This window comes from Triturus cristatus, chromosome 12, assembly GCF_964204655.1.
Source record: "Triturus cristatus chromosome 12, aTriCri1.1, whole genome shotgun sequence".
Classification (NCBI taxonomy): Eukaryota; Metazoa; Chordata; class Amphibia; order Caudata; family Salamandridae; genus Triturus; species Triturus cristatus.
This window is the reverse complement of record NC_140595.1, coordinates 788,855,864-788,881,007: the sequence shown is the minus strand read 5'-3', so window position 1 is coordinate 788,881,007 and position 25,144 is coordinate 788,855,864. Positions and strand designations below refer to the sequence as shown.

The window sequence follows — 25,144 nt, the reverse complement described above, 5'->3', positions numbered from 1 at the left end:
CCAAGATAATCTGCGGCGTACCCCAAGGATCATCCTTCAGCCCGACATTGTTCAACATCTACATGGCCCCACTCGCCCACGTCGCCAGACTACACGACCTCAACATCATCTCCTACGCCGACGACACACAGCTGTTCCTCTCCCTCACCAAGGACCCACTCACCACCAAACCCAACCTCCACAAAGGAATGAAAGTCGTCGCCGAATGGATGAATAACAGCCGTCTGAAGCAGAACTCGGACAAGAGGGAGGTCTTCCTCCTCGGCTCCACCTCCTCAGCCTGGGACAACTCCTGGTGGCCGACCACCCTGGGAGCAGCACCAACACCCACCGACCACGCAGGCAACGTGGGGTTTATCCTCGACTTAACACTCTCCATGACCAAGCAAGTCTATGCCATGTCATCCTCCTGCTTCAACACCCTCCGCATGCTCCGCAAGATCTACAGTTGGATCCCCACCGAAACAAGACCGCTCACACAGGCCCTCGTCGCCAGCAGGCTGGACTACAGAAAAGCCCTCTACGCGGGAGCCCCGGCCAAACTGCTGAAACGACTGCAACGCATACAGAACGCCTGATCCTCAACATCCCTCGACACAGCCACATCACACCCCACTTGAAAGACCCGCACTGGCTGCCCATCAACAAGAGGATCACTTTCAAGCTCCTCACCCATGCACACAAAGCACTCCACGACACTGGACCAGCAAACCTCAACAGACTTCTCACCTTCTACACCCCGAACCGCCAGCTCTGCTCCGCTGACCGCGCCCTAGCTACCGTCCCTCGCATCTGAAGAGCGACCTCCGGCGGCAGATCGTTCTCCTACCTCGCCGCCAAGAACTGGAACACCCTTCCCATCCACCTACGGCAGACCCAAGACCTACTAACCTTCAGGAGAGTACTCCAGACCTGGCTATTCGAGCAGTACCCCCCCCCCCCCCCTTCCCAATTGATTGATTGCTACAGTCAGCTGCATACCAAACAGTCATTTGCCAGGCAGTTTTGTACAGTCTTTTGGTTTCACCCACCATATTTTCTCATTCAAACTAACTTGTTACTGACTGCACACCTCGAGAAAACAATATGATTCCAGTGTGAGATGGAAATGTGCACTATACTTTTGCACCAATTCTCAATAGCAAGCCGCTGGTAAGCACGCTGGAACAAAAAGGATTTTTGGCAGTACAATCCAGATTTCTTGTGTTGGCTAATTTAGGAAACTGTGTCTCCCTTTCTCCTCTAGTACTCGCCAGACTTGAACAAACTCTTCTGCCAGCTTGCCAAGACTTGCCCTGTTAAGATGACTGTCTCCGCCCCTCCACCCCCAGGCGCCGTGGTGCGGGCCACTGCTGTCTACAAGAAGTCCCAGCACATAGCCGAAGTGGTGAAACGCTGCCCTCACCATGAACGAAGTGGCGATCCTAGTGATGGTAAGTGGATCGAAGTAGATGGCCGGTAATACTCTTCCCACCCACGTCCTTTCCTGACTTGATCTTTTACTGTACACCCCTGCGCTTCCTTCTTCCAGGATCCACCACCTGGTGTACTTTAAATGCCCTATGCCCTGAGCAGCTATCTCATGTTTCCCCAGGTAATGCACCCTCCAATCACCTGATCCGTGTGGAAGGGAATTACAAGGCAGAATATATGGAGAATGTGGCAACCCGTCGCCACAGCGTGTTGGTGCCATATGAGACTCCGCAGGTAAGTGGTTTTTCCAAATGCACCGGCTACGGGGTGAAATATTTTACTCCGCAGTTTGTGGTCTGTCTTGAGTGCATAGTGTTTCTAGAATGGGCCACCTAATTTGCTATTTGTATTTAGTGTTTGATTTTTACCAGGATTTCTTGGTCTCATGTTCTGCAAGGTGGTACTTTTGTATACATTTACAAACCTGTTTTTCTGAACTGCCTATGGAATACAGCCACGGCGCTTATTGACATTATTCCCAGGCTGCTTCATGCATGATGTGCAACATATGTTGATTTGTGACTATTTTTACCTCCAGGTCGGGTCCGACTGTACCACAGTGCTGTACAATTATATGTGCAATAGCTCTTGCATGGGGGGCATGAACCGCCGACCGATCCTGACCATCGTTACACTGGAGACCAATGAGTAAGTGTCCCATTTTTTTGCAGTAACTTGAGGGTGCTGTCTAGTATTCAACTTTCGTAGGGAAGACTCCTTTTCACACCCTTCTTTCTTCACAGTGGTCAGCTGTTGGGCCGATGCTGCTTTGAGGTGCGGGTGTGCGCTTGCCCTGGCCGAGACCGCAAGACGGAGGAGGAGAACTTTCACAATAAGAAGAAGCCATCGAAGATTTCAGTCAACACTGGGACCAAGCGTAGTATGTGAAGGGCTTTGGGGGTTCAAAGAAGCATGCTTTTAGACATGCAAAACTTCCCCAATTGGGAGGTATCTAGATGAAGACCATATGTGCCTGGACTGAGTGATAAGTGAAGGTTGTGGGGTTTCCTGTTTCAGCACAGCAGATTCTCCATGGAAAGTCTAGCCCTTCTTTTATCTTGGCTCTTATTGTTACGGTCTGTAAACATAACTATTATTTTTTCTTTCAGTCTTTCTTCTTTCTATCAGTCTCTCAGCTTTTCTGCTGCCACCTCTTCGATTGGTCTTTGTCTTGCTCTTTCTCCCCTGCTTTCATCTTGTTCCTCTCTCCTTTCGTGTCTCTACTCCTATCCCTCTATTCCTTCCCCTCTTTCTCTCTTCCATCCCCATTTGTTCACTTCCATTCCTCCTTTCTCTAGTTCCCCTCTTCCACCCTTCTGCTCTCTCAGCTAGTATTCCTCTTTTTAGTAGTTTGAGGTGATTGTGGGATCAGAATGTCAATTCTTTGCCCTAGTACAGAGCAGGTGACCTCGCCCTCTCCCCCCGCCCTCCCATCCAGAAGCCAGGTTGCAGGTAAAGCCCCCTAGGAAATTTTTATCGAAGCACAAGAGGGGAAAAAGGTACAGAATACCTTCTGGGTGCTAATTTGTTTCGTAGGACTCTTTTACGGTCTTTTCTTGTTTATCTTCACTAGACTGGATTAGCAAAGTTGGATCAGCACCTTCAGGCTTAACATTGCTGAACTCTAGTAGCTGACAAATCGCGAACAAGCCAGTCCGGAGTAGCCAGGGCTGCAGTGAAGTATCGAGACATACTGGAAAGCGAGCAATGGAGTCAGGAGTATAGAAAGAACCAAAGCAGAGGAAAGACCTGCTAAAAGAGGTAGGTCATAAAGGGGCCATATTAGATTTGGATACCCCCTCACTTTTTGTGGCCTCAACCGCCTTGACGGTATGGTTGATTTTCTATGATAAGTTTTACAGAACGACAGCCTGACCATATTTGCCATTTTGCCTGGACAGGAAGTGCCACCTCCACAAACTGCTTCTGCAGGTACAGTTTTCTCAACGTGTTCCTCCATCGCCATGTGCATATGTAGAATGACCAGTCCTTCCATTACTTGACGGTCCTGATTCCTTGGGTGCCCATTTATTTTGAATAAAGTTTAACCATGGCAATGACTTACTGCCCAGGGAAGAACGAAGCAAGCTTGAGGGCCACCGTACTGAGTCAGCAGCTACTTTCAATGGAAAACATCAGGAGCCATGCCATTATACAGGTTCGGTGTAGGGAAGTCCCTAAGACAGGACTGTCCCTTTGTAGTGCCAGAAAATTGAGATCTTCACCAGATTAGCAGGATAACCACTGACTGGGTAAAGTATGTTCGAGGCATATAAGCTGTAGATCATATGCTTTAGCATAGATCGCCATCTGGTGTTAGGTCTGGATGTTTGCACTTTGTTTTTGTTCGAAGAAGTCTTCTAGTCACGAGGTAGGTGACTCCTCCTTTCTGCGTTAGTGCGCATGGGCATCGACTCCATCCTTGGATTTCTTTTTTCCGCCATCGGGTCCGGATGTGTATTGTTGCGCTCCTGTTCAGTACCGTTTTCGGGCCCCTTCGACGCACAGTCCACTGCCCTCAACTGTACTGTTATCAATTGCAGTTCTTCATTCAACGCGCATCGTCTCACTTCGAGGCCATCGGGCCTACCCGTGCCTACCGCGCTAGCAGTCGATGGAACGGACTCCATTCAAGCTATGTCCCGGGTGTCGTGCTAAATTTCCACGCACCAACTTGCATGAAGTTTGCAACCTCTGCTTGTCCCCAGAACACGACGAGAAGGACTGCGACCCGTGTTGATCATTCTGATAGAAAAAGACACTTCGTGATAGTCTGGCTCGGCGCCACGAAACGCAACATCAGAGCGACTCTATTCCGGTCATCTTCGGAGAAGATTCTGGTATCCAACAGCCAGCTCAAGAGCCAAAGGAAGAAGAGCAGATCTCCGTGTCTGAGGCCGACTCCGACATGGAAGAAGAGGAAGACCTCACTGCGGGTCAGCGTATCGTGAGTACAGGTGTCCCTGCCCCAACCCCCCCCCCCCCCCTGTGTCCATTCCACATAAGACAAAGGCTCCAGTCCCTCCTTCGCCCATGGGTTCAGGTCGGCACCGACAAAACGTTTCCGATGCTCCGGCCCGGCTCCGAAGCAAAAAGAGAAGCCTTCTGGCTCGGGCTTGAGCTAGCGCCGCTCCGATGCCGAACCAACACCTTCGGCAACAAAACATAAGACCAAGCATCTGTCGGTCAACATACCTTCGGGACTGAAGATTCCACCTTCGACGCCGAAAGAATTTGAGCTGAAATTCTGAAAGGCCAAAGACTCTGAGCCAAAACCCTCCAAGCCCAAACACTCCGTGCTGAAACCATTGATGCCCAAAGACTCTGAGCCGAAACCTTTGACGCCGAAATCTCCACGGAAAGGGAAACAAAGAGCCTCCAGCTAATGAGCGAACTTTCGACCAGAAACAGAAAAAGCTGGTTATAAACCCTAAAACAGGACATATTCAGGCAACCATTCCAAACAAGCATTGGCATAGCCAATAGGTCTTGCCTTTGGGACTTTATAGACATTTAGTCAGAGCTTTTGGCTTTGCCAATATCTTTAAGCTATGTTGTAGAGTAGAGTGGCTGCTGTGTAGCATGTTGAAAAGTTATTTTTAAAAAGTGTTATAAGTATTTTTGTTACCTTGTATATAACCAAGACGACATTCTGTACAACCGAACGACCCGATTAAACAAGACACTTAAAAGGCAATCCGCCCCCATTTACAAAGGCAGCCTAGTGCTGCTCACAGAGGATCTGGACACGTGCTCAATCAATATTAGTTGAACTCACTCACAAATGCTCTGCCTATGCAAATACTCTGGGCATGACACACAAATCTTCTGTGCCGAAGGAATGACTGATGGCCTCACCCTCTTGCCTTCTGGCTAAAAGAAGCGGCCTTTCTGCCCATGCCATGTTGTTCATGTTATTATGTTGGTAACAGTATGCACGTGGTCACCGATCTGAATTAGAAAGTTGATTTAAAAACAGCCTGGATCTGTCCACGATGTTTGTGTGTGTGTCTGTGCATATGAGGCCCAGTGAAGCTTGCGTAACCCTTGCCATATACCTTCTGTGCCAGCCTGGTTCATGTTCTTGTGGGTTCAGGGTTATAAGACGCAAGCATGCGGCTCTTTGGGTGCTCTGAAACCGAATGCCCGGTAAGCGGCAATGTCTGGACTGGGAATTCTAACCATAGTTAGCGAGGAATCAACATGAACAAAAACCGCAGAACACCCCGAATCTGCTTTTTAAGAGTACCGTCGGGGGTGCGAGGTGTCCACGTTGCTGCTGACCCCTCTACCGCTTGGAGTTTCTCTTTCTCTGAAATTGATTTTCTGAAGGGCAACTGTGAGTCTTTTATTTGACTCCAAGTCTAATTGGAGCACATTGATTTTGGTGCCATCGTCACAAAAAAAGCACTGTACATCAAGCAGTGAAGAGTGGACACGGGTCTGCAGTACAGGAGCGGGTAGTAGGGGCTGAGGGCTAATATAACTTGTTACGAAGCGCCAAAGAAAGGACGCAGCTTTATTTTGATAGACTGCGTGGTATCTCGCTTTACAAGAGCATTTACCTGTGTTTGTGTTGCGCACATATAACCTGCGTCTCAATTGTTGCTGTTCACTTTTGCAGCACCCTTCATCTCTCATGAGAGTGGTGCATTACATGGGGACCGCAGCGAACAAAAACAAGCAAAAGCACGGCGCTTTGTGTATAACCTAACCCTCCAGGAATGCAGCTGCCACCGTGCACGCCGCTGCTCACTTCTGAGAGCAAAACGCCATGGGAGTGACACATTGGAAAGGAGGTGGGACATGCACCTGCCTTTGGCCATTTGTGTGCTTTCATTATTGAAAGACACACGCTAAGGCCAATCCAATGTGTGGGAGGAGTCCGACCCACACGGAGAAGTTCAGAGTGCTTACAGGAAGCCTCCCATAGCGCAGCGCAATTGCGCTGCTCTAGGCTCGACCTAAAAAACAGAAAGCTGACTTGCCAGAGCACTATCATATCCCTCTTAAGAAGAAGAATGTGGACACTAACCCGTCTCCTCCTTATATTCCACCACCTTATCCTAGGCGTCATGCCTTGTTTTCAGAGCGCTGCATGGACTAGGACCAATTCCACTTCAGAATCTCTTCTCTTGGTATCAAGCTGCCCGACCTCTGAGATCTTCGTCGGCGTTCCTGGTGAGGATTCCCAGGATTACTAGAGTAAGGATAGGTGGCCGTGCTTTTAGTTACACGGCCGCCACATTATGGAATTCCCTACCTCTAGCACTAAGGAGTAGTCAAGATCTGCTCTCCTTTAAAAGGGATCTTAAGACCTACCTGTTCCCAAGAGCAATGTAATTACATCCTTCCTGATGGCTTGATAAGGTCTCAGCGCCAGGATACCCTTTTGGGTGACAGCTGCGCTTAATAAGAAATCAATACATGCATACATATCCTAACTTGCTTGTTACACCATTAAATTCACCACCAAGGCCAAATTACACCTGACCCACAGGATGAAGGGGATGGGGATGAGGATCAGGACCCTGACGCTTGGGAAGATTTTCACACAGATCCAAATACAGATAATGACCCTGATTTGTAGCCCTCCAGACTTTCCCAACCTGATGACATTGGCTATCTCGATCTCCTTAACAGGGCTGCTCATTATCACGGGGTAGATCTTCATAAAGAGCCTTTAGAAGAGCATTTCCTCTTTGAGACACTTTGTTCCTCACAAAGAACTACTCATACCTTGCCAATGCTGAAAGGCATGTTACAACACACAGACAAGGTCTTTAGGATCCTGTGAAGGCAAGAATAATCGCACCTTGAGTGGATAAAAAATACAAATCGGCTCATACCGATCCTATTTATAATAAAAGTCAGCTGCCTTTAGCCCTCTTTCGTGCGTTGGAGACTACAAGAGAGTCCAACTCTCAAGCCACAGGAGAGACCCCTCCTTCTGACAAGGAGTCCAAGCTTATTGATGCCTCAGGCAAAAGAGTGTCTTCACAGGCAGCAAACAACTGGCGCATTGCCAACGCCCAGGCGCTGCTAGCTCATATGACAGGGCTCATTACGATGAGCTAGAAAAACTCATGGAACACTTGCCTGACCAATATAAATCTAAAGCTAATGACCTTATTCAGGAAGGTGAACTCATTACCAACACCTCCATTAAATGTGCACTAGACGCAGCAGACACAGCATCTCCTGCAAGTAACACAAGTATACTGTTACGCAGACATGCTTGGCTCAATCTCTGGATTTAAGCCAGAGGTGCAAACCTCCATACTTAACCGACCCTTCGACAAAGAGCATCTTTTCGGCCCAGCTGTTGATACCTTGCTGGAAAAGATGAAAAAAGACACTGAGGTCGCAAAGTCCATGGGGGCTCTACAGTTACCTGCCAGTAGAGGTTCTTTTCGCTGCTCAGTTTACAGGGGTGGCTGAAAAACTGTGTCCACTGAGAATGCCTCCTCCTCTTACAAGGGCAACAACCTATTCCCCCTTGTCCAGAGGTTATTCTAGAGGAGGGTTTAGAGGAAACAATGGTAGGGGAAGAGGTAGAGGTAATTCCACACTCACTTCCCCTGCAAACAAACAGTGGTTTCCCTCCGCTACCCCCGATCATTCCACTCCTGTCGGGGGACGTCTCTCCCAATTCTTACCTGTATGGAATTCAGTCACATCAGACAAGTGGGTGCTTCAAATTATCCAAAAGGTTACTGCCTGGATCGTACAAGCACTCCCCCAAATATTCTTCCAAGAGCCCATGCAATGTCACCGGAACATCTTACTCTCTTAAAGCAAGAGGTTCTATCTCTGTTAGAAAAACATGCTATAGAGCCTGTCCCATTAATATATCAAGGGACCGGAATATACTCCCTGTATTTCTTAATTCCCAAAAAGGACGGCTCTCTCAGGCCCATACTAGACCTTGGACAGCTGAATCTGTACATACAGTTGGACCACTTCCACATGGTCGCACTCCAACAGGTGCTCCCACTACTTCAGCAAAGCGACTTTCTATCCACACTAGACTTAAAGGACGCCTATTTCCATATTCCCATTCATCCTGCTCACAGAAAAGATCTCAGGTTTGTGGTGGACGGACAACATTACCAGTTCAAAGTTCTCCCATTCGAAGTAACTTCAGCAACCAGAGTTTTCACCAAGTGCCTGGCAGTAGTCGCAGCTCATCTAAGAAGACCGCATGTTCATGTCTTCCCTTACCTAGATGACTGACTGATAAAAGCCAGATCACACTCAAAGGACAGTCCAACTGCTTCACAACTTGGGGTTCACTGTAAACCTCACCAAATCCCACCTCCAACCATCCCAAACACAAGTGTTTCTAGGAGCCACAATAGACACTCGCAAAGCTCTAGCGTACTCTAACCCAGTCAGGATTCGCAACATGCAAGCTCTAATATCAGTTTCAGCCTCAACACTCATTACCAGCCCGAGTGTTCATGCAACTGATCGGAAAGAAGGCTTCTTGCAATTTGATTGTTCCCTATGCAAGACTTCAAATGCTTCCTCTACAGGAATGCTTTGCACATCGGTGGAACCAGGCTCAAGGTCCGTTATCAGATCGGGTGTTGATAGATGGCTGTACTCACTCTCTGCAGTGGTGGAACATAGAAAACCTTTCCAAGGGGCGCCATTTCTCGATCCTGTTCCACAGATAGTGCTAACAGGAGACTCATCCCTCACTGGTTGGGGAGCACATCTGGGAAAACATACCATTCAGGGCATGCGGATTCTGCAACAGAAACCACTCCACATAAACCATCTCGAACTGCTTGCAATTTTTCTAACATTGAAAGCTTTTCAACTTCATCTAGTAGGCAAAGCTGTCCCGGTTCGCACAGACATGACAGCGATGTACTACATACAAACGCAGGGAGGGGGGGGGCGCACGCTCGCTAGCTCTCACAGCTAGCACAGAGCATCTGGAGATGGGCCATACCTCATATATCTCCTTGCAGAACATCTTCCAGGAGTTGACCACCAAGTTGCAGATCTGCTCAGTCGTCAACGACAGCAGATACACGAATGGGAACTTCACCCTCCAGTTCTCCTCCCATTCTTCCAAATGTGGGGCTTCCCAGAGATGGATCTGTTTGCCACCCACCTAAACGCAAAATGCCCAAACTTCGTGTCCAGGCATCCAAACTCATTGTGAAAAGGCAATACACTATGGATGAATTGGTCAGGGATATTTGCTTATGCTTTTCCACCTCTCCCACTCATTCCATTAGTGGTTCGGAAACTCAAACAGCACTCCCTGACGCTTATCCTAGCTGCTCCCACATGGGCCTGACAACCCTGGTTCACAATTCGGGTGGAGCTATCGATAGTTTCCCACCAAAAACTACACCTCTCCCCCAAATTTCTTACTCCGAACCATGGAGCTATAAAACATCCAGATCTCAGTCAGCTCAGTCTTGCAATTTGGCACCTGAAATCCTAGAGTTTGGCTACCTTAATCTTCCCCCAGACTGTATGAATGTTATCAAAGAGGCTAGACGCCCTACCACAAGAGCATGCTATGCAGCAAAGTGGAGGAGGTTTGTCGTTTATTGTAACAGCAATCAGATCGATCAACTAGATGCTTCAATACAAGACATCATTTGTTATCTATTGCACCTACAACGTTCTAATTTAGCGTACACATCAATACGCTTACATCTTGCTGCAATAGCTTCATATCTGCAAAATAGACAGCTCTTGTCGTTTTTTTTAGTGCCCGCCATTAAAGCTTTTATGGAAGCACTTAAGACTCATTCCCCCCAGATTTCCACCTTCTCCAGTGTGGAATCTCAACATAGTCCTTACAAGACTCATGGGTCCACCACTTAAGCCGTTGTACAAATGTGAAATACAATTTCTCACCTGAAAGGTAGCCTTCCTTATAGCCATCACTTCTTTAAGAAGTGTCGGTGAGCTTCAGGCACTAACCATAGAGGAACCATTTTTGCAAATGCATCAAAGAAAAGTGGTTCTTAGAACTAACCCCAAATTCTTACCTAAAGTCATCTCTGCCTTTCATATCAACCAATCTGTTGAGTTACCTGTGTTCTTCCCTCAACCAGATTCAGTGGTGGAACGTGCCCTTCACACATTTGATGATAAGAGAGCATTACTTTACTACATAGAAAGAACAAAACCTTTTAGGAAAACCAAACAACTCTTTGTTGCTTTTGCTCCACCACATAAAGGCAATCCCATATCAAAATCAGGCATTGCAAGGTGGATAGTTAAGTGCATTCAAATATGCTACATCAAAGCTAAACGCACACTAACAATTCCCCCTAGAGCGCTCTCTACACGCAAACTTGGGGCTTCTATGGCATTCTTAGGAAACATACCCATAGATGACGTCTGAAAAGCTGCAACATGGTCTACACCACACACATTCATAAAACATGATTGTGTGGATGTGTTAGCAAAACAACAAGCTAGTGTGGGCCAGGCAGTTTTACGAACAGCTACAGGTTAGCCACCGCTTCGGAAATACCTGCTTTATAGTCTATGCTAAAGCATATGATCTACAGCTCATATGCCTTGAATGGAAAATGCTACTTACCCAGTATGTATCTGTTGTTGGCATATAGAGCTTGTAGAGTCATATGCCCCCCCCCCCCCCCAAGCCTCCCCGGGTACCTTTACCTGTTGCAGTGATATCTTACTTAGATACAATTTACATGGTCATCTCCCTTTTATTACTTTACTAACTCCATCATCAACCTTTATGGCAAAACAATCCAAGGATGGAGTCGATGCCCAGGCGCACTATCACCGAAAGGAGTCATCATCTACCTCGTGACTACAAGACTTCTTCGAACAAAAAGTGCAAACATCCAGACCCAACACCAGATGGCGATCTATGCTAAAGCATATGACTCTACAGCTCTATATGCCAAGAAGAGTTGCATACTGGGTAAGTAGCATTATCCTTCCTTTTAATTTGGGTACATGTTCATTTTTTATCTGCCAGTCAGCATTGATATAGTTTTTCTTGGCTTGTGTTGGACAGTCTGTGACTGATATTCTTAAAGAAGCAGCGCTACTCTGATGTATACTAGGTTGAATTGACACAGTTTCACTATTTCCTCTGCTCTTCTGTTTTTCTTTCTTTGCTCTTTTCTTCTCAGTTTCATGGTTGTCGCTGAAGAGACTTGTTCTCATTGGTTTCAGTTTACCCATGGTCCGTCCCAAGTTCCTTTTCTAGACAGGTGAATGTGGTACAAGTTTAACCCTGTGCTCCCATATGTGGGTCAAATTGTTGCTCCTTTGTCGCATGCACAACCTTTAGAAGAGTGTGCAAAGTAGGGGGGCTGGTTCGATTCCGGATTCATCGGGTCCCTGCCCTTTCTGAGAACATTATCCCGGGTTCTAGAAAAAGAGTAACTCTTCCTCCTGCAGAAGCAGTGTGATGCACCGGGACTGCAAGTTGGCTGCACAATGTGAGATCCTGTAGCCACACAAACCACAGACCCTCTTCATCTGTTTGAGTCACTGGGTATGTGATGCACTCACTCGCCCAAAAAAATGAGTTTAAGTTAAGCGGTTCTGGATTTCTTGGTCACTCTCCTTTCTTTAACTTCAGGTGACGTGTAAATAAATGCTTGCCCATTTATTTAACATCTTTCTGAATGTTGGTCCTCAGTCAAGTAAACACCAGCCCAGTGCTGCTTTTGACCAGAGGCCTCATGTAATGGTCAGGATGGCCACATGTAGCCCTCTGGCTGTACTTGGAGTTTCACTGTGCTAAATGAACACAAACAATACCCTGACACCGGAAGGCATAAGGACGCAACCACTGTTGTACTGAGCGTTTCTCTTGTAAACAATGACCTAGTGGAAGCTTGACTGAGATTCTTGAGCTCTTAAGACCCCCTCTCTGAATTAGTTGTCCTAATTTAACCCAGTAGCATCTCCCACAGTTAGTATCTAGCTTTAGCAAGCCGGCTTTTGAGGCCTGTACTTTAATTTGGTTTCTTTGCTCCACAGCCATCAAGGATACAACTTTGACTGAAACCGATGCAGAACATCCCAAGAGGAAGGCTTCTGAGGAGGATGAGATCTACACATTGCAGGTTTGGGTCTTGAAGTTTGTATATGTTGAGATTTTGAGTGATCTGAGGGAGAAGCCTTTAGTTAGTTAACATGTCTGCTGACAGTATCTGAAGAGTATTTGCTGTAATTTACTCTTGCATACAATAAGATGCATACAGTAAGATCCTGCAAACAGTACCTTCTGTAGACTGGAGTCTTGAAGTGTGTCGCAGGATGTCTGAGAACAAACAAACTGATCTGGTGAGGGAGGATCCGATTTAATGTTCACGCGGTAAAACCATTTAAAAACTATTTTTACAGGCGCGTGTATTTTTCCCTTTTGACTTTGTTGAAACAAGCCAGGGTTAAAAGAGGTATTATTGTAACTTGAACCTGTATTAAATTTGTATACTTTGCCTTTTTCTGCTATCTGGTGGTTGGGCTGTCGAAAGTATATTGTTGCTTTGAGTGATTACCATTCATAGTGACTTTGACCCAGAGTTTATTATGCTCCATGGTGTATCCGCCGTCTTCACATTCTGCGTTAACCCCATCTGGTTTATAAAACGGATGCACGGCTTTTCAAGACCCGTCGAGATTCAAGGTAATTCAGTAATTCCTTGGTTTCAGAGCAAATTGGTAGGGCCATCAAAAGACATGGACATGTTCTATTCATGATTCTTTTTCTTGTTCGCTCATAGTTTTGGATCAAACATATATTACGTTCTCACAGCCAGTGTCGTTTAGTAGACTTGCACTCGATGTGTTAGTTGTCTGTCCATCTAGACCATGAGTGGTCAGGCCTGCACGCCTTTCTGGCCAAAACCTTGAAACCCCCAAAAGAAAAACGCTTTTTTTAGGTCTCGGGACCATCCGGTCGGCAGACCGGAAGTCCGGAGATTTAATGTCTTTGAGAAGAGGGGCTTGCACCCGCCCCTCTTCTCTCCTGTTCTCCATTGGCTGGCCTCTTAAATGCTGGCCAGCCACTGGAGAAGAGGTCCAGTCACTCCGATTATGCCCCGTCCTTTTCGGATCGGGGGGCGTGTTTTTTGCGAGAAGTCTCAGGGAGGAGACGGCAGCAAAACACGCCCCCAAATCCGAAAAGGACACTCCCTTTCTCCGAGGCATTTTTGCTGTGCCTCGGAGAAAGGCGGTGGTGTGCTTGCCTCTCCCGCTTTCATCAGACGCCGTCACACTTGTTTCTCTTTAAGAGACATCCCTCGTAGAGATTTCCGAGAGACAGCCAACCATATTTTCTCTAACAGCAGCAGCACCTCTCGCCCCCCCCCCCCCCCCCCCCCTCGTAGGGTCTGACGTCCCTCTTGTCTCCCAGAGAGACAGTGTCAGCTCCTCTCTCGCTCACGCCATAGGTGAATTCTAGACACCTCAAGTGCTCATAGAAGCCCACGTGACAAGGTTGCGAGTTCTCGCTAGAAGCTTATCTGAATATTTGTGTGAGCGCAAAGGACATACTAGCTCTATTGTACAGCGCTCGCGGACCGCGCTTTATAAAAATGCACTAAATAAATAAAATAAATTTTTTAAAAAACGCCGTGCGAATGGGGAAGAACCGCCCCGTGGCTCCCGCCAAACAATCACTGCCCGGGTCCAACTCCTGCCCAACAACAAGTCCGGCAGAGATTTGCGGGCAGGACAAGCCGTGCGTAGGGCAAGTACCGCCCCTTGGCTCCGGCCAACCAATCACTACCCGGACCGCGAGGTCCAACTTCAGAGTAAGACATCCCTCGTAGAGATTTCCGAGACAGCCAACCATATTTTCTCTAACAGCAGCAGCACCTCTCGCCGCCCCCCCCCCCCCCCTCGTAGGGTCTGACGTCCCTCTTGTCTCCCAGAGAGACATTGTCAGCTCCTCTCTCGCTCACGCCATAGGTGAATTCTAGACACCTCAAGTGCTCATAGAAGCCCACGTGACAAGGTTGCGAGTTCTCGCTATAAGCTTATCTGAATATTTGTGTGAGCGCAAAGGACATACTAGCTCTATTGTACAGCGCTCGCGGACCGCGCTTTATAAAAATGCACTAAATAAATAAAATAAATTTTTTAAAAAACGCCGTGCGAATGGGGAAGAACCGCCCCGTGGCTCCCGCCAAACAATCACTGCCCGGGTCCAACTCCTGCCCAACAACAAGTCCGGCAGAGATTTGCGGGGAGGACAAGCCGTGCGTAGGGCAAGTACCGCCCCTTGGCTCCGGCCAACCAATCACTACCCGGACCGCGAGGTCCAACTTCAGAGTATAAACTAGAACATCATTCTATCCAGACAGTAACAGAAGGGAGGAGCCGCTGACACTGCGAGGCCGGCACCAACCGAGGAGCTCCCAGTGCTGCACTGATACCGCCCCGGCCCAGCTGACATGACCCTCCTGCGCTGCCTCCCGCTTCTCTGCTGCCTTGGGCTCCTGCAGGGAGCAGAGCCCCGGGGGCCCAAGGGTGAGTGTCAGGAGGGCACTGGAGGAGCCCTAAGGTGGGAGGGAGACCACAGGGGAGTGTAAGGGGCCCTGGTGGGGCCCCGGGTGAAGCTGCACAGATGCTGCTCCACCCCGCCGACATGACCCTGAAATAAAAGTGAATTTATTTTAACACAGTTTAATTAAGTAGGATAATTAAAGAGCGTCGTTGACTAATAGTGGAAGGCAAGTATAATCCAGGAATTAACCAATAGTGGAAAAAATCCAAACAGTATTTGCATGATAATTCACTTAACATATTGGTGAAATTTATTCACAATGCTGGGAGGACACGGGAAACAAGTTCAGGATGTGCGGGGTGGGGGGGGGGAGGATGTGCGGGGGGGAGGGGGTTGTCAATACGCAGTTTTGCCACAAAGTCGATACCTCCCGCTTGCACTGCATTTGGGGAACCGGTCAGAGCTAGCACCTCTAACATGTAACACACTTTCACCTCCCAGGGACCCAAGAGCCTCTTGGTCCACCGAAGGTCAACGCAAGACAGATTATCAAGATATTCACATGCAATAGATTCATAACCAATCTATCTACACAGAGGTGACTTGCAAAGTTTGTAGTTATCATTCAGATCTGACGTACAATTGCCTCTCAGGTTATGTCATGTTTGGACAGTAATGAATTGGGTGAACCGATTTAAGGCTCATGGCTGTTGTCCACTTGCATTGAAACATCTGCCAACCATGCATAATCGATCTGTTGGACAGATTACAAGCATTAGCAGAGCAAATAGGTCCAGGTGGGGTGATGGTATTTTTGTTTTAACTGCAAGAATCTGGCACACAAATAAATAGTAAGAAACATCCTGCTGCCTAAATGTGATAATATGCTTGCAACAACATTTTAGATTTAAGAAAAAATAGCCATCAGATAGAATATTAATTGAGAAGTATAGGTGGTTCCCACCAGGTAGTGTAGTGGTATACAATATCTTTCTAGTTTTAACACACACAGGAAAACATTTGCAAACAGAAAACGCAGTATTGGTTTTCAATTAGTGTTTTCTAATGACACAGTTTAAACATTACTTGACAACTTAAAAGCATAAAACGGATAAAAGATGCATGGGCCCACCAGCTGTTGCAGTAAGATGAGGCAAAATGCATCACTTACACTGCCAGAAAACCAAGCATTTACAATGCAATGGTCTCGGCATTGGTAAAGTTAGAGCTATTGGCATTGCTCATGACATTATTTTTGTTTGTTTTTGTTTTTAAAATATATAAAGAAACGGCATTGTCATGAGCAATGCCAATAGCTCTAACTTTAACATTGCCGAGACCGTTGCATTGTAAATGCTTGTTTTTTTTATGCTATGGTGCCTGCACTGGATTCAAATTGTAAATACGTTTGAGTCTGTCGTCATAAGAGTTGAGCTTTGGCACCAGCTAGGAAGTCGCGGACGGTAAGTAAGCCAGATGCACAAATGCATCAATTTGGATTTTGATGGAAAACTTGGCCCAGAACCTCATAACAGTACCCCACTGAAGTGCAGATTTTTACATCGAATTTCCAGTCCTGTCCGGTTCAGTATGCGCAAAAATACGAAGTTTTCGAGGCAGCGTTGGCTTATTTTATTTTCCAGCTCCAGTCCATGCTCTACAGTGCGCTGAAGATTCTGCGCCAGACCCTGCAGCTTTATAGACTGAGGAAGGTTACCGAGGAAGAAAGCTTGCAAGGGGGAGGGACACTGGCTACGACTCTGACTTTATCATTGACTGGTCCTGAATTTTTGAGTCCCATTCCTAGATAAAAAATCACATTGATTGCTTTGTCATGTTGATTTGTATAGCGCACTAATCATCCAAGAGGGCATCCAGGTGCTGAAGCGGGTGTGTCGTAGTTGTGGGGTCCCCAAGGTGCTTGGAGGCAGCGGATGACTGCCTGAAGTAGTGTAAATAATGCTTGTGATGACACCCACCTTTTCCAGGCTACCTTTTTAAAACTTGGTGAAATTGAACTGCCTCGATGTAATGGGCCTACAAATGTTGTGGTATGTTTTAGATAACCATGGATAGATGAAATTGATAATAGAAGCTTTTGTACTGTATGAAATGGCACAGATCTAAAAAGGGGACTGGCAGGTATATTCTCCAGCTAGTGATGCAAAACAAACAGATGTTATTTGTAGGTTGCACAATTTTGCCTTCAATGTAATTTGACATTTAGAGACATTGTAGGTGCTAGATTGTTATGCCAGCTTAGTGGTTAGTGATTTCAGAGGGTGGGCTAATGCAGCTGTTTAACTCCCTCAACAGGTTTGCTGCAGAAGCGTTTACAAAATTAATGGAGTGATGTAACTTTGCGCTGCTTTATTAAAGTGCTAAAATTGAAAGAGTGCGCAAAGAGACTCTCAAAAACGAAAGAATTATCATTTTAATGAACTGCTGTATTCAAAGTAAGTTTACTTTTACTGATTTGGAGAATATTTAAAGAACTAAAAAATGGTGACTGGTCAAATTGAGAGAGGCTGTCTGATCAGCTGAAACGCTTTAAAAAAAAAAAAAAAACAGAACTGCTAATATGCTGTAATGAACAGTGCAGCTTGATATATCTATCCTTGGACTTTCTGTTGCTAGGTGCAATTAAATGGATGGACGATTACCTGTCCTGTGGTCGGCTTTCTTTCAATGGGAGGCTAGTGTTTGTTCTGATATCTATCTATCCAGTGTGATGATTGTCCACACCCTCCGCTGATTGAACCTGTAATTTCAGGCAGAATGTTTTGAAGCCTTTTGATTCGAACATAATGACTTTTTAAGGGGTACTCCTTAAGTCTCTGCTCTCGCCTGTCTTGGGAAATCTACCATTGGCCCTTCTTCTGGGGAGGGGGGAGTTTGGAGTCGCTCATACATAGATGACACTCTATTTGGTAAGTTGTAGGCCGGCTGCCAAATTAGTATTCTGCTATAGTAGGCTATCTTCAGGCTGTTAAAGACTTGCTGACAGCGTTAAATTAATTCAAAACACTGCTGCCAAGTGAGGCACTGCAGACTGGGTGTTGTAATTTGGCTTTCGTTAATAGAATGCATTTAAAATCTCTCCTTTTTAAAGAACTATTGGCTAAAAAGCTAGGTGCCCCACATGTCACGTAGCTATGTTGTATCCAAGGTCGTTCTTTTCTGGCGAATGGTGAATCTAAGAAAAGATCAGTTAAATTGATCTCTTATTCCATGTTTGGGGGAACGCCTTGGTCCTAAGAAGGTTAAGAGCTTTGGTTTTTGAGGACATCGCAAACCTCTGCTGAAAGGACATGGGCGCTGGAGATTATTTTCATAGGCTACTTAGTTACTGTTCTCCATTGCTCATAAACCAATTGTAAACGTGCTTGCAGGCAACTCCTCTTTTGATTGCTGTGATGCCATGTAAACTGGTTGATGACGAGTACCTCATGTAGGTAGCTGGCTCTGTATATGGTATCCCCACTAGGTGGGAATACCGTGCACAGAGTCCAGGTGTTCCCCCAAAAGTGTGCAGGGTTCAGTGTAAACCCCAAAGTGCTCCATTAGTGGTAGTGTGAGCGAGCAGCCTTAGGCCTCACTCAAAGGAGTGGAAGACTTTTATTGCACAACATTGACCAATAATGGACACACGAATCGAAGGAGATCCACACCAATTTTAGAAAAATATACTTTGTTTTTTATTTTAAGACCAAGATCTTTTCAATTGGGTAAGTACGTTTTGTAAATAAAGTACTTTTTCACTTCGAAAAATCGACACTTAGAAACTTTTCAGAACAGTTCTATGTTATCCTATGTGGAAATAATATCGCGGTTAAACTGGTAAGTAACACACTTACAATTCCGGTCTTCCGGACCAAAGATCTGCAAGGGTCAGGTGAGTACCAAAGTTGAGGCACAGTGGCAGCCAGGTGCAGAGGTCAAAATCTGAGTTCGGCCCAATGCGTTTTAATGGAGACTGAGGATGTCTGAAGCCACACTGCTTGCAGGTGAGTGTATCGGTTGCAGGGGCCAAGCTCTGGGGTTTAAGACCAGCAGAAGGGGGGCTATTTTGTTGTCGGGCATCCAATGCTGTTGAATGGAGATTCTTCGTTTGGCAAACATGTTGCAGGCATTGTACCAGAGGTTGCAGGAGGGAGACCAACTACAGAAGAGGTAGGAGCTCGTAGGGGCACCGTCGTTTTAGCTCATCAAGGCCCAGGTGCTTTGGGTGCAGGAGTGCCTTTCGACGTTGGAGTCTTCCTACTGGAGCCAGTTGCGGTCAGGGGGAGACTCTGGATTCACACTGCAGGTACCGCCGTTGAGATCAGGAGAGATCAGCCAACGCTGAACTTGAGGCCACGATCGCTGGGGAGACTGACCTGCGCATGTGACCGACTCAAACTCTGGCTGTGGGTGTCGGTAGCAGAGTGATCAGGAGACGCGGATCCCGGGTCCTTTTGAGGTACCTCCTTCTGGACAGGTCCACTGTCCACAGAAGACCGAAGTCTTTTCGAAGGCAGCAGTCCTCCCAGGGTTTCAGAAGCCACTGGCTGCAAGACAGGTCGCAAGTTCGCAGAAGCTGAAGACAGGCCGGCAGGGCTGGGGCCATGCAGTCCCCGTCTTCACTCTTCTCTGCAAGGATGTCTTCTTTCTTCTTAGGTCATCGCAGATCTCGTTTCTAGGTGTGAGAGAGCCGCCTAAATACTAAATTTAGTGGTGTTTTATAGGATAGTAGCAGGTAGGGACAGCAGGCATACCTGGGGTGACTTCACCCTATATTATGCTACCTTCCTGTGGGAGGAGGTGAGGGGTCTCCCCATCTTCAAGGTGTGGAGGACTGAAAGTTGTGCTTCACCTCGCCTCCCCCTCCTTAGGGGTGAAGTTGGCAGAAGTGGGCACACCTCCTATTATTCTAAGTTGTCAAGCCCAAAGTGGGGGTGTAAACCGAGAGCTGCCATCTACTGCTATCAGCAGAGGCTGGAGATCTGCATTACAAGGGCGGCAGGTCTTTGAAGCTCCCCCCTCCCCACTTCGAGCACTGGCCCACCATAGGGGAAGAGGTGTGACACCTCTGCCCAGGATGTGCATTGTTTCTGGTCCGAGAGAGCAGGGGCCCTCCACCCGGGGTCCTGAACCATGCCTTGTGGTGGCTGGCTGCCTCCAGCTGGTCAGAGACCATTCCAGGGTTGGTAGGTTTTCAGGGGGCACCTCTGAGGTGTCCTCTGAGAACATGGTACATTAATTCTCACACTGGCATCAGTGTGGATTTATTGAGACTAGTAGTTTGGTACTGAACACTCCTGTGTTCAGTGAAGTCGTTGTGGTGCTGTGAAACTAGAGTTGTCGAGTTTCCAGCCCATGTACACTCTATGGCTTCACTGGCACCTACAATATTAAGGAATGGACCCTAATATTGTATGGGCATATCTGTCCTCGCTGGGGGTATAGTGCACCCTGCCCTAGGGCTGTGAGCCCTGCTAGAGGGGTGACTCGCCTATTCCTAGCGCCAAGATACCCGCAGGGTGATAGCCGCGCTTTATAAATAACATCTACAATACAATTCCTTCAGGCAGTGCTGGCTGGCATGGCACCCATGTAGGGTGCTATCTCGACTTTGTTGATTTCTCCCTCACTGGGGCATTCAAGCTGCAAGGGCAGTGGCGTGGTCCCAGTGAGTATCTTGCTAGAATGGAGTTGCAGTAACTAACACATTTTGGTAACCCTTTAACTAGGACCTCTGCAATTCCTTAAACCACTATGTAGCTTGCTCTCTTATGAAAGGAAGGTTAGTTTTTATTGTGGCGGTGGGGTGCATGGATTTTAACACCAGGGTAATAGGATTCCGATTTTTGAGAATAGTGCCATATATAGTCCTGTCAATGTGATTACTCATGGGATTGAAAAGAGGAGCCCTTTAAATTCTCATCAGCCAGACAGCGTGATTCTCCTTAGCGCAGGCTTTGGGGTACTTTCTGAGAGAAACGTGAAAATATGCTGGGCTGAACACCTGCAACAAATTGCTCTAGATCAGCGGTTCTTAAACATTTTGATTTCTGTGGCTCCCACACTGAATCAATACTTGAATCCGGCCCACCTATTTCTCGCCCCCTCATTATTGGAAGCCGGGGTCCCTCGATTTCTATGTTTTGAAACTCAAAACAATACACAAATGCAGAAACAAGCATATGCCAAAGAAAAGCTCTAATATTAAAATTTTTGTTTATTTCACAATCAAATCAAGAAAGTTGACACATTTTCAATTTTGATCCTTTATTTGTATAAACGTTAGTAATTTTAATGTATTAAATTATTATTTAACTTTGTAAAATGGTTACAGACCCCCAGGGCTCTCGGACCACAGCTTGAGCACCAATGCTGTGGACTTTATTAGGGACTGACCAAAAGTCTGCAGATGGTGCAATGTGTCTATATTTGGTGTATCATTTCATAATTTGTTTCTTGCTTCTTTTTTCCCCTTCTTTATAAAAAGATGCTGGGATGCCACAGCAAAAGTCACACGTTGGGCCTCGTAAATGATAGTTCAGGCAGTGTAAATGCAGCTATCTAAGCACTGCCGCCTTGGAATAATAAAGTTGGGGAGTAGATGGGTAGTTGCCATCTTGTTTGTAAGTAACATTTGTGAAATGTTTGACATCTTGGGTTTTGTTACAGTTGTCCTGTTTAGATCAGTTATTGGAATTGGAGTTCATGTAAACTTCAGAAATTGTTCTTGTGCAGTTAGGCTTGACAGTATAGCCCTTAAGCTGAAACACTTGATTAAATAGAATCACTGTAATTCTAGGGATTCGTTATTGCGAGCTCCCACTCCTTGACTCTATCGGCGTTATCTTAGTGGTTTCGTAATCGAAGGGATCATGCAGTCTTCTCAGTTCTTCGCTTAGACCGTCCAGTTCTTTCTCTATATAGATTTACTAGGCTTACTTAACATGGCCTTAATTTGGTTGAAAGAGTTGACGAGTTGATAAGCAGTCTTGATCAAAATAAGTTCTTACAGACTAAGAGGCCTTGGTTGGAATAAGTGTTCTGTAGTTTTGGTATTCTTAATTTGACTTTGTGGTCTCATTGCAATTGGTGGTTTGGGTCAGTTGGAGTAATTTAGCTCTTTAGAATCCGTGGTTTTGGTTGGAATATGTGGTTGGAGTGATCTCTTTAGAATTAGACGTTTGTATTTGGAATACTAGAAATAGTGTTTTTTTTTTTTAAGGTTTTTAAAAAAATATTCCTTTAAATGAGTCATTTTGGTGACAGGTAGCTTACATAGAATAAAGGGTGTTTACCTGAGTAATAGAGGTAGAGGGTTTACTCGGATATCTTGATCAAAGTGTTCTTCTGCACCAACAGATCCGCGGCCGTGAGCGATACGAGTGGTTGAAGAATCTCAATGATGCGTTGGAGTTGAAGGACATGATTCCGCAGAGTGACCAGGAGAAGATCAAACAGAAGTGAGTTTTCCATGGAAGACACTGTGCAGCAGACAATAACATAACGTGTATTTGTAAAGCGCACGTTCACCCAGAAGAGTATCTTGGCGCCAACACTAGATGTTGAGCTGCACATAACCAACACAGGGTATCTGCAGTGGTTGCCCTCTCATCGGTCTCCTCTGATCACTTGTTATGTCTTCTTGACTCATCCCTCTCGTTTCCAGTATCTCTGCCTTTGTTCCACCCTTCTTGCATTTTCATTTTTCTAACTTACATAATGTAACTTTTGAATTATTTTCCTTTTGTTTTGCACAGGTTCCAGAAACCTCGAAAGGAGCGTGAGAACCCTGCCCCCAAAAATGGCAAAAAGCTGCTAGTTAAAGATGAGACTCAGGACTCTGACTAAAGCTCTCTGACCTAGAACTACAAAGGTCGCAGTGCTCTGTCTTCCTTCGCTAGTGCTTGTCTGCTGTCCCTAATTCCTGAGGATTTCTCCCCAGGCATGTCCCTTAAAGCCTGCTGCCCTTCAAGGGGTGTATCCCTCTCCCAGGTGGGGTGGACCAGGCCCACTTCTATTCTTTCACAGGATTGAGTATAGCCATATGGCCGAAGCTAAAATTCACTGCCATTTATAACCCTTTTCTTTCTGAAAATAACTTTTATACATTTTTTAAAATAAACATTGCCAGAAAACCTGTCTCGGTGACTGTTTTATGTTGTAATGGTCTCAAGTCATTTTGGGAACCTAGGGTTTTCAATTCCTGAACTTGGTTAGCAGACCCCTGTAGACGTCAATCAGGCCTACCGCTTAATGACTCATTCTGAAGCACCAGTCTCTTGTAGCGACCCATGCCCTGTGTCAGCCCGCCTTCTCATGGGTGTTCCCAAAACATATAGGTTTTCTCAAAAGAAGAAAATAGTTGCTTTGACCCCATATTTCTTCAGAGGCCTGTTCAGGAGGGTCCTTTTCTTTCATTAGAGATTAAATTTGTCACATCACAGCTTGTGGTTACCACCCTAGTATTCTTTGGACTCCCTTCAGAGACTTTCCAACTACCACCCCTTGACCTGCTTGTGTCTGTGAAATCAGTCAAAAAAGGGACCTTGTATTTGCCAATCGTCCTGTGATTATTTGGCATCATTAGATTCAACATTTGAGTTATTGAAGATGAGATGAACGTAAAAGATCTCTGCCATTTACCGTCTCTCTCTACGGGGCTCCATCGCTCGTGTGGAAGGCCAGTAGGCCTGTGCCTGTGGCTGTCTGCTCTGCTCGCGAGTGAGGTATGGCTGCCAGGCCCAGCTTCTTAAACATGAACAGTTAACTCTAAACACCATCTGAGATTCCTTGAGAGGATCCCCTCACAAGACCTGCGTGTTCCCTCCCTATAGCCTTGCCCAAAGTCTGGTTGCTGAAAGCTGTGCTTTAATTTTACCAAATGTCTGCCGCTGAGTTTGCGGTGGGTACAGGGATGGCCTAAAAGTAGATTTTAGTGTTCGATGTGAGAGGACGCCAGGATTGCCATGGGAAAACACACTTTAAACAGTCCTCTTTAAAATGCATACAATTGGTAGGTTTAACCCCAGGTCCCTATACTGCCTTTTGTTAGGATGGGCCCAGGGGTCATTCCCACACCTAGCTTGTGGCAGTCAATGTGGCATCTCCAGGCACCCACTTTAGAACACTTTTGGACCTGTGGAAGATCAGAAAACTACTGAACCTGCTGTCTGCATCCTGAGAAGAGACCTGGAGGACTTGACCTGCTCTCGTTTGTATGCAGGACAAAGAAATGAACTCCAAGGATCATAAGGTTGACAATGTTAAACCTGCAATGTCACAACAAGCTTAAAGAGGCTTTTCCTGCAACTGCTCAGCCGACCAGTGGCAACTGGAGCTGGACTGGACTCTCCTGTTGGCCTCTGCCTTCTACCCTTTGAGTCTCAAGTGCCACCCCGATGTCTTGGAGGGAGGGGGTGGGGGGGCAACGAGGGCCTTTAGAAATGTATTCCTGTGGTGGATTTGGACTTGAAAGACTAAATTCAGAAGGTAAAATCTTTGACCAGGAAGAACTTGGTTAGTGTATTCAACCCACACTCCCATTGGGGTCGGGGTCAAATTATGCCTCGGTCCCAACTATTAACTTCCATTGGGACTTTGGGCTTCTTGGTGCTATTTCTGCTAAAGACTTTTAAGGTTCCTATATCCAGTGCCACTTATTGGATTTTTGTCATTTTAGTGTCATTTTGTTTAATAAATGTTAATCTATTTTTCTAATTTGTTGTGGCATGTTTTGTTTTGTTGTTCAACTTACTGTTTTAGTACTGACTAAATACTTCAGACACTGTCTCCAAGTTAAGCCTACTTGTTCTGTGCCACAGCTTGCTGGGAGTTGAGCTCTGGTTTATTCAGGGACTTTAGTGGTTCACCCCGACGAAGATTGTGATTGTTACTTGAGGTGGGTACTTACTTTACTCAAGTAATAACCACATTTCATATATGTAGCAGTTTACAGCAGAGTTTTGTTTACAGTGCTCTGCTGTCGATATGAAATATGTTCACTTGTGCTTGCCTGGTATCCCAACCTTGCCCACCTAGATCTGCACCACATATGATGCTGGGCTATAGAGCACTTGCGTGATTGGCTCCGAGGTCACAGTTGTGCCATGGGAGCTCAAAAGTGTGGTGGTCCGTTTTTGATAAGGTAAATGTTGCTGGCATTGGAAGTCATGCTCCCAGCTAGGT

General features: G+C 46.3%; 1 protein-coding gene across 4 annotated transcripts in view; it reads left to right on the top strand.

The window, feature by feature from the left end:
* Nucleotides 1-24,676, top strand: part of TP53 (tumor protein p53) — a 99,273-nt gene extending 74,597 nt beyond the window's left edge. For all 4 annotated transcript variants that reach the window (XM_085638038.1, XM_085638037.1, XM_085638036.1 and 1 more), the window contains 7 exons: nucleotides 1,247-1,433; nucleotides 1,595-1,707; nucleotides 2,012-2,121; nucleotides 2,217-2,353; nucleotides 12,484-12,569; nucleotides 22,319-22,419; nucleotides 22,717-24,676. In XM_085638038.1, the coding sequence (XP_085494164.1) occupies nucleotides 1,247-1,433; nucleotides 1,595-1,707; nucleotides 2,012-2,121; nucleotides 2,217-2,353; nucleotides 12,484-12,569; nucleotides 22,319-22,419; nucleotides 22,717-22,807 (825 nt within the window). In that variant the 3' untranslated portion in view covers nucleotides 22,808-24,676. The remainder of the gene's footprint in view (nucleotides 1-1,246; nucleotides 1,434-1,594; nucleotides 1,708-2,011; nucleotides 2,122-2,216; nucleotides 2,354-12,483; nucleotides 12,570-22,318; nucleotides 22,420-22,716) is intronic.
* Nucleotides 24,677-25,144: the final 468 nt, after the last annotated feature.